This window comes from Camelina sativa, unplaced genomic scaffold (genome assembly GCF_000633955.1).
Source record: "Camelina sativa cultivar DH55 unplaced genomic scaffold, Cs unpScaffold00486, whole genome shotgun sequence".
Lineage (NCBI taxonomy): Eukaryota > Viridiplantae > Streptophyta > Magnoliopsida > Brassicales > Brassicaceae > Camelina > Camelina sativa.
This window is the reverse complement of record NW_010921709.1, coordinates 115,604-125,165: the sequence shown is the minus strand read 5'-3', so window position 1 is coordinate 125,165 and position 9,562 is coordinate 115,604. Positions and strand designations below refer to the sequence as shown.

The 9,562-nt window shown below is 37.7% G+C and overlaps 2 protein-coding genes and 1 pseudogene across 2 annotated transcripts in view; all 3 read right to left on the bottom strand.

Annotated features, from left to right (window-relative positions):
• Position 1: 1 nt before the first annotated feature.
• On the bottom strand, positions 2-1,568 carry LOC104773200 (protein MITOFERRINLIKE 1, chloroplastic). Its single transcript, XM_010497775.2, has one exon. The coding sequence runs from the start codon at positions 1,515-1,517 to the stop codon at positions 291-293; it is 1,227 nt and encodes a 408-aa protein (XP_010496077.1). The 5' UTR covers positions 1,518-1,568; the 3' UTR covers positions 2-290.
• A 3,046-nt stretch (positions 1,569-4,614) lies between these two features.
• On the bottom strand, positions 4,615-9,549 carry LOC104773198 (annotated as a pseudogene).
• LOC104773203 overlaps positions 9,255-9,562 on the bottom strand; it is an 8,308-nt gene continuing 8,000 nt past the window's right edge. Inside the window, exon 6 of the mRNA XM_019242594.1 lies at positions 9,255-9,275. Within this exon, the coding sequence (XP_019098139.1) occupies positions 9,255-9,275 (21 nt within the window). The remainder of the gene's footprint in view (positions 9,276-9,562) is intronic.

The window sequence follows — 9,562 nt, the reverse complement described above, 5'->3', positions numbered from 1 at the left end:
ATGAGAAAAGAAGGAAGATAGATTTACAAGCGTAGGATTATACGGCCAAAAATGACATGAGATTGAAGGAAAGCATGGCAGTCTATAAAGATGAATCTGAAAGAAATCGAATCAGATTGAAAATAAAGCTAGAACTAGAATGAAAATGCAGCAAAAGTGAATTATATTTTGAACAACTCAAGTATGGAGAATAAGCTTGTCCGTTAAACCCCCCACAAGGATAAAGATTAATGCTTCTTGGAGAACCATGGAAAAGCTCTCTCTCATGTGACCATATTTTAAAACCAAACTCAAGAATCAGCATCAACGATAGTTTCAGAATCTTCTTTCCTCTTCAAATATTCATTCAAGATTGTAAGCCTTGCAGTCTCAAATGCAAAATAACCGATAGCAGAGAAACAAGCGCTGTGAACAACTCGAGGGCCCATGCCACGAGTAAAACCAACCCAACCTTCCTCTTTTAGTATCTGTCTCACAGTCCCAGCCACACCAGTATACATAGCAGCGCCAAGTTTGTTCACTGCCTCTACATGAATCTGTGTCATCAGCCTAGTCTTGACAACATCTAATGGTGTAGTTATGGAAGCAGATATGGCACCAGCCAATGCGCCACAACAAACACTCTGCAAAGGCTCAAGATGGCTCTGCTGAGTTTTCTCCAAAACCGCAGCCTTCAGGTATTCAAACGACGAATAACTTAGTACACCAGCCGGCAAATTCCTCAACAATGTAGCCGAATAACCGGCGTAAAGCCCCAAGATTCCATCTTTCTCAAGGATCTTAAGCAATACTTGATACGATCTCCCACTAGCTCCAGCTTGCATTCTCTGTGTAATGAGCTCTTTAGGAACCATTATAGCCGAAGAGATAATGTTTCCCATAGCACCAGCAGTAGGCGGGATCAGCACGGTCGGGAAATCCGGGAATTTGGAGAGTAGAGACTTACCAAACTCACAGGTACCGAAGTACACGGCGGAGGAAAACGTAGACCCAACAATCACGGCGGAGACACCACTGTAAAAACCTAAAACACCTTTAGCTTGAAATGTCTTAATTATTGCATCAAATGTGTTGCTATACACCTGAGACGCGCCTTTCGTTTGAAGCTTGGTTTTGATTGTGTCAAGTGGGAGAAGAGCAACGTATGTAAACGCTCCCGCCAGTCCACCGGCTCCTGCACCGATGATGGCACGTTCCCAGACAGAGAGTTGTTTCATGAGTGTTTGGATTTTTGGACTGCTTCGTGATGCTGGTTTGATCCATTTCAGGAATTCTGATCGGGGTTTTGCGTGGATTGGATCCGAGACTGATGTAGATGCAAATAATGGCTCGGATCTTCTGAAACTTGCTCTAAATCTCGGTGATTTGGTTTTGGGTTTAGGGTCTCTGACGGTGGGGCTTTGGACGGAGGTGAGATCGGAGAAATGAGTGAAGAGGGAATTGAAATCGCTTGGAAGAAGGCAGTGATTAAGATTCGGAGATGGGAGACCAAGAGTTTCGGAGAGTCTAGCTTCCATGGCTGATTTGGGGGAAGCTTGAGTTGAGGAAATGAGAACCAAAGATGATGACGATATACCTAAAAGAAAGAGAAACAGCGCCCAGTGTAGTTACGGAAAAGCAAAACGGCATGAAGTGGAAGACGGAGAAAAAAGCTACAAGAAAGGCGTGAAGTTGGCTAATCAGATGTTATCTCAATTAAACAATCAACTACGACCGGATCCGTGCTACAGTGCGTGCGGGGAATGTTCACATAACATAAATTCATAACGGATTGGTACATGTTATATTTTTATTTCAGGGTCAGTAAAATATATATTTTTGTTATGAGTTTGGGCATTGGATAAAATAATAGAAGAAAAAAAGAAAGTGAATGATAATATACTGACTTTTGATAAAATAAAATAAAAAGAAAGAATTTTAATATTTTCATGAATTTGGATAAAATAAAATAATGAATAAATTGTATTAATTTATAAAAGTATATTTTTGAAAATATTGTATAAGTAATTAAGTATGGGATTTTTGAAAAATAATTTAATATAAACAGAAAAAAAAAGTTTCCAGCTAACTTTTCTACATGTTCTGACTCGTTGCAAAATTACATACAAAGGATATATGTATCCACACAAAAAATGTTTCAGAAAATCTATAAATTATGGTTAGCTTCTTAATTGAAAATTGAAATTTTATAAGAAATTATGTTAAGAATCCAAACTAATTAGATATACTTAAAATCTGTATGAGTAAATTGAATTTTTGTCGTTTTCTTGGTTTCATGGTTAGAAAACACTTTTAAATAGCATTTCATGTTGTAAAAAAAAAATAAAGCATTTCATGTAATAATTCCTAGTGTTTACTATCAAAATGATTCCTAGTTTATTGTAAATTTTCTTTTAAACACTGACTCTACATAGAAATTTATGTCTGATTTTTTCTATTTTTGTTATTGGGCTGTATGTAATCTCAACAATTTAGTTTAGTGGGCTCTTTAGTATTGTCTTATAAATAATCTTAATGGACTAAGTTAGGCCTTTTTGTAAAATTATTCTATTTAACATTAAACTAAACAATTTTGTTTTAACTCCCTTCGACAAAATCGAGAAACCCAAATTCTAAACCAACCTTTTCCATTCTTCATCACTTCCCTTCAATTTTGTTATTCCATCCATGTCAACATCGAACATGTCTTCATAACCTACCACAAAATCGAAATCGGGAAAACGCTGTCGCAGTCAAAGGGTTTATATGTACAGATCGGCAATTAATAATTCAACAAATAGTGAACCAATTGCATGTATTTTGGTAAGTTATTTCAGTTTTTAAGTTAAATTTTGCTGTCATTTGGTATATTTCGAATTGATTGTCATGCTCTCAGAATTGTTATTTTGTTTCCGAAAGTAGTGGATAATTTTCGTTCTCAAACAGTGGTATGCTTATATATTTTCTGTCAATTTTGATTTCACCTTTTTCATAAGTTTAGGGTGATTAGAAAAATTTGTACGTTGAAGCAAAAAAAGAAGAAGATTGGTATCAGTATAGTAGGTTGTCCAAAAAAAAAAAAGGTATCAGTATAGTTGCCAATTATTTTAAAAATCTAATACAGTAAAACTTTATTTATGATTGTTTCAATCCATGATTAACTTAAAACCCGGAAAATAAAAAATAGCAAACTAAGTAATAATATATGAACGGTATTGAATTTTTAAATACATCTAACAACATTTTATTCTGTAATAAACCTCTTGCAACACATGCTTATAAAAAAACAATACATAACTTTGGAAATATAAAATTTACATAGATACACCTTTGAAAGAATTGACCTTAGCAAATCGCTGTGTTTGCCTAAAAAAAAAGGCAAACATATGACCATCTTATGCATGTTGTTTTCGCAAGCTAAAAGAATGTTTTCAGCAATGCATATTATTTTTCCAAGCTAAGAGAATGTTTTCAGCAAAAGACCCTCCATAGTGTATACGCTAAACATTCATCTCTTAGGAAAGAAAAAATAGTAATTCAGTAGCATAATGTTAAAAAGTTACAAATTGTTATATGTATAGAATAAACACGAACTCATTAGTACATTGTATCCCTGAGTACAAACTCGATTTTGTTTTTAATCCTATCCTCCATGTCATGATTTTTCATTTAGCCGAAATTAACTACCTCACCAATGACATCTACAAAAACACATTGATTTAGGAACATAATAAATGGATTCTTGAAAAAAAAAAAACTTCAAATAATCTTACATATAAACATATAAGCTAATGAAAACGAATATGATACATACAAAAACTACTAATATAAGCTTATCCCATGGTATCTGATAAAACCATTTCTATAATCTCTCCGGAATAGACATTATATTGCTTCCAAGAATGAATAATTTTCACTTGAATTCTCCAGCCAGTTATGAATGGTTTAATGGACTGCAGATCTTTGATAGCGGCAGCCATTGAAGAAGGCTTGAAAGAATACAGAAAGGATAAAGTATAGAAGGTATGGTGACTGAAGCTTCGATTAGTATCATCGTATTTATAGGGAGTCGTCACGTATTCTCCATTAGGTATGATTTGATAGTATAATTTATGGTATATTCGTGGAATGTGGGATAAAAATCTTAGTAGTTAATTAGGTAAAATATTCTTAACAATGATGATATATTTTCTAGGTACAGTTAAAAAAAAAATAAGACTTTAAATTAGGAATATAGTACATTACTCAAAATGCGGCTTTGAAAGATTTTGGAATAATCTTGAAGATTGATATTAGTACATTACGCTGAAGCAGTTTAGTAAGATATTCTTTTTTTGTTAGGATTTTGATATTAGAAAAATTAATTGATGAGATTGAGGAGGATATCACAATAATTATCGGCTGTTTTAGCGTGATAAGGAACTAAATTTGGGGAAGTATTTATTTTCGGTTTTAGGATGATAAGGAGTCCATTAGTATTGGGTTATTTATTGGGTCATTAACATTGTTATACCCAAGAAATTGTTAAGTCATATTTAAGGTCGGATTATTTTTCTAATTTTGACCCGACCCAAGAAATTGTTAAGTCATGTTTAACCTTGATCTCTTTGTTTTTATGTTGTTGGCATAGGGGCATTTTTGGTTGAAAGGGAAGTTGTACTTCTCTTTTACTATAATAGAGATACGTAAATGGAAATTCACGACAAACTCTTCGCAAAACAACGCCAGAGATTCTCTATATACAGTGTAATTAAATTGCCTGAGAGTGGAACTCAGAATAAGGCTAACTGCTTCCTATGCTTTTAATTGTTTTGGGTTCATGTCTGGAACTGTGATTGAGATAGAGGTGATGTTGCCACGCTTGATCTATCGGTACCGCGAATGTTGTACTTCTCGTACACTCTTTCGCGATTCTCAGACCACCATACCTCTGCCTGTTGCTCCTTGAACCTTCTCCGGCTACAAAAAAAAAACAACCGCATTAGTATTATTATTTTATAATCTCCAAAAAAAAGTATCAAGATAACAAGTGTATCGATTCTAAAATGTTACCTAAACCGCACACGTTTGAGATCTCTTGTTCCATTGCCTAGGGCCAATAGTGTTATATAAACACCAGGTTCGTACTGTTCGATCCACTCTGCCTCAACTTGAGAAGCATTTGAAGCTGATGCTACTGAGCTTCTTGAGTTTCGGCGATTGTCACCATCTTCTGAGAAACCATTACTGATTCGAATACCCTCGCTTACAAGTTCGCTCATGCTTACATCTGTGTTTCTTGGTGACGGGGAATTCCGCCGAAGTCCAGTGATTGCACGTGACGGAAGAGCCAAAGTTGATGCAAGTGAGGTGTCGTTAATCCAATCAGATCGTGATGGACGCTGTCCATTCGCACTAGCAAATTGAAATCCGTTTTGCTCAAACCTGTTCAATAAATTAGCTGTCCGTGCTTCGTAAGCACTCGATGGTAGCAGCGCAGTTATATCCTTGACCTGGAAAGATCAAATAGGAAAGTTTAGGGAGGAAACAGAAAAGGAAAAGAAGAAATCAGGATTTCCGTGGAAGGGGGATGCTGGAAATGACAAGACAACTTAGTGGGAATTATATTTCAAAGATGAATACATCACACAGAGACGGTTTAATATATATATAAAAGAGAATCAAGCCAAAACCTGTGCTGTCAGAGATTTTATAACTTCTTTTGCAGCTTCTGATTTGGCGGATTCCTCTGCTACCAGGTTCATAGCTTCTTGTACTTTCTTCAGACTTCTGAACTTCGAATTCTTGGGCCTCACATCTGTGCCTCAGACGCTCGGCCTGAACAGCATCCCAGATTCATTTTAAAAAGTTAACGAGTTTAGACAGACGTGGAAGAAAAAGATAATGCTCTCAAGGTTTGGAGGTCGAGTTTTACCTGGGCGCGCAATTTGACTACTTCCTGATTCAGAAGTTCATTTGATTTCTTCAAACTCTCAGCTATACTTGTTGAAAAACCAAGACCAGCTGTCAAAGGAATGGGAGTGACTGAACGAGGAGGACTAGATCTTCTTGAAAAAGGTGACACAGATCTGGAGCTTGCTCCAGACGGAGTTACTGCTGGTTTTGGTGGCACGCGACGTAAGTCAGCCACATTGGTGAAAGCATCTTTAAGCTGTAATAGAGGTGTTTGAGAAGTGCGAACAAGAGAAAATGCGTCCGCCTTTTTTCCTTGTCTAGCTGCCCTGCTATCCAGTTGCTTAATCAAATCTATATTTGATGTTATTCCTGATTTAGCCCATCTTATCTCGGCTTTATCCAATCTATCCTTGTTCTCCCCGGAAAGTCGTGGCATAACATTCTTCCTGCTATCAATACTAGATTCTGAAACTTTACTTAGTTTAGAGTAACATGAATCGCAGACACGATAGGGCTTGCCTGGATTAGGTGCCAAAGCAGCTTTCAGTGATTTCTTGGAACTGCATGAATGGCAGTGGACAAGTCCACAGTTGTAACAATTGTGTCTCTTTCGTGTGAATCCGAACGCCTGTCTACAAGCTGAACATTGAGATTGCTCAGTACCAGAAACCCATTTATGAAGACATATTGCTGCTGTAAAGTTTGAACCACAGGCAACATTTTTTACGTGTCTCTCTTTCAAAGCATCAACAAGAGTGGGTGCCTTACGGTCCTCAATATCTCCATGACCTAATCTCCCATTCGCACCCTTTCCCCATGTAAATACTTCATTTCGAGACGTTAAGACTGCTACATGATAAGCTCCGCATGCTATTTCTTCAACACTATCCTTAGTTAGTTTATCCTCTACTAAGCAAGGAAGCTTCCCATCAGCATTGGGATTGCCTAGTTGACCATAAACAGTACTACCCATCGTGTAAATTTTCCCCGATGTGGTCAAGCCAACTGTTAAACTATGTCCACATGCAACTCTGTGAAAAGAATGGTCAATTAGAGCTGATACACATGTGGGTTTAAGCCGAGACTCTTTATCTCCATGACCAAGACGGCTCTTGTCACCATCACCCCATGTGAACAGCTTTCCTGATGAAATGCTTGAACTTGACTGAGTGACAATGACTTCTACTATTGCAGCAGCATGCCATACACCACATGCAACGGCAATAGTCCTCAAACCAGATAAAGATTCAACTTCTCTCGGGTAAAATACAGTTTCCTTGTCACCATGCCCTAAAACACCAAATGTCCCATCTCCAAAAGTAAAAAGCTGTCCAGTTGATGTGATCAAAGCAGTGTGCCACGGTCCACAAGATACGGACGCAACTTGAAGACCTTCAAGAGGACCTGATATTCTCTTTGGTATCCAGTGACTTACATCGGTACCATGGCCAAGAAGTCCAACACAGTGTGTTCCATCACCCCATGTGTAAATCTCTCCTGTCATTGTGACAGCGCACGTATGGAACTCACCGCAGGCAACAAAATCAACACTAGTAGCAGCTAGAGACTCAATAAGCTGAGGACCACTAACATCTTTTCCCATTCCATGGCCAAGACGTCCTCCCGATGCGTCACCCCACGTAAAAACCTCACCTTGCCTAGAGACTAGAGCAGCATGCTTAACACCACATGCTATGTGATGGACATCCAAACAAACATTGGATTCCAATGGCTTTGGTATCAGAACATCAGACCTTGAACCAACACAAGAAGCATTCCTATCAGCCCCGACTCTGACAACACTATCACATAGCACTTCACCCCATATATAAACATCACCTAGAGCATCACAATCATCTGGAGCAGAACCATGACTTGAGCTGCTTTGAAAACTAGAGACACTAACCCGGAAAACGTCTGATCCAGGTCCTCTTACTAACATATTTGGGCTCTCTGATGCCACATGTGATCTTTCAGAACTGACAGAATTCTCAGTTCTAGAAGTCCTGGGAAAAGTGTTTGAATTGGAGGGCGTCTCAACAATGCTAAAATCTCGAGAAGCACAAACTGAACTGTTGGTAGGACTGCTTAAAGTCAAGTCTCTGCTGTCCTGAAAATGATGAAATGAAACAAAACAAACTTCAGGAAAATCTAAATGAGACTTATCTTGAGAAGAGAGAAATACATTTGCAACATCAATGAAACTGACGCTGTCCGCGTTAGGAATGCTCATTACTTACAGCAATAGAGAGGCCTCCATCACTCCAGCCGTCAATTTTAGAGCGGCCAGCTTGACCAGATATCAAAGCTTTTAGGCCAGCTATCCACACTTCTGCCTCAACTTTGTCCTTGCAAATCTGAATATAAGGTAATCTTTTTAACTTCACATATCCAGAGGCAGACAATACATGCTGAAGAGAAAGTAACTGAGGTTTTTTACCAAATCAAGAGTCCGCTTCCTGTTGGAGTATACGAGAGAAAAAGATAAATAATCCTTTTCAGGGCGAAGGTAACGTTGGAAAACAGCCTGATAGCATAAACGTGATCAAAGTCATAACATGCTACTCATAAATTTTGATGCCTTTGTTTGATACTGCATCGAAACAAAAAAAAAGTAGAAATTCAAGAGATATTACAGTTCGTTGTCCTGGAACAATCTTAGATACAGTTGCTAACTTGAGACGTTTTTCTCCACCATTTGAAATCCAGATTAAAGATGTCTCATCCTGCAAATAACATGTCCAAGGTGGTAAGAATAAAAGGCTTATATTTGACCAAACACAAAGATCTGCCATTCCTCAGCCTTAATAGCACCACAAAGAACCTCATGGAAAGATTGCAAGGCTCAGAACAAATTTACAGCAAAACCATTTTGAACCGAAGTGTAATCCCTTTTTAATCTAAAGGACACTCACGTTGGAGAGTCTAAATGGACAAAACTTAGGCTTTCCTTTCCGACCATATTTCAACAGTTGAGCACCTTTCTTCAAAGCAATTAGAGCCTGCAAAACATATGGAAGGGCTTCTGTGAAGATCTTGATGAGACAAAAACTAGTTTGTAACTAAAAGTTCAAAATTACAGGGACACCACTTAGAAGACGAAAATTAAAATTAAAATTTTCCTAAAAAAAAAAACAAAAAAAACAAAAAACAAAAAACAAAATTTGCCAACAAGATTCAAACACATCTAGTGAGACTAGGAGAAATCATCAAAATTATATAAAAAAGAGAGGAAAGAAGAAGAGAGGACCTGTTCGATGTCTCGCTCGATATTACCATAGCTCACAAGATCTGCCATTCCATGAGAGGGGTTTACCAAAATACCAAAACCCTCTCCGATCACACGGTGAAGCAGCACCGGTCATCCTAAGCAAACAAGACTACGTGAAGTCTCCGCCGTTCTAACCATCAAATTCCGCGCTAAACTCCAAAATAATAATAAATAAAAAAACCTCTTCTATATCATAATTCTTGGAAAAAATGTGAAATTTCGAAACCCTAGCTTCTTGAGTTGGGGAAGTTTCCGATGAAAGTGAGGTGTGCTCGGAAATCAAGAGAAAGCGTTCACTGTTTTTAGGTGGTAACGGCTGTGGTGTTCTTGGAAATTGCGGTTTTTTCTTTGGTAATCTTGAGAAATTTCGCCGGAGGATGGAAGAAGAAGATGAAGATCGCCGGAGAGAGAGAGAGA

Bases quoted from the DNA above. Each gene is read 5' to 3' on its own strand.
- LOC104773200 (XM_010497775.2), bottom strand. From the start codon at position 1,517: ATGGAAGCTAGACTCTCCGAAACTCTTGGTCTCCCATCTCCGAATCTT.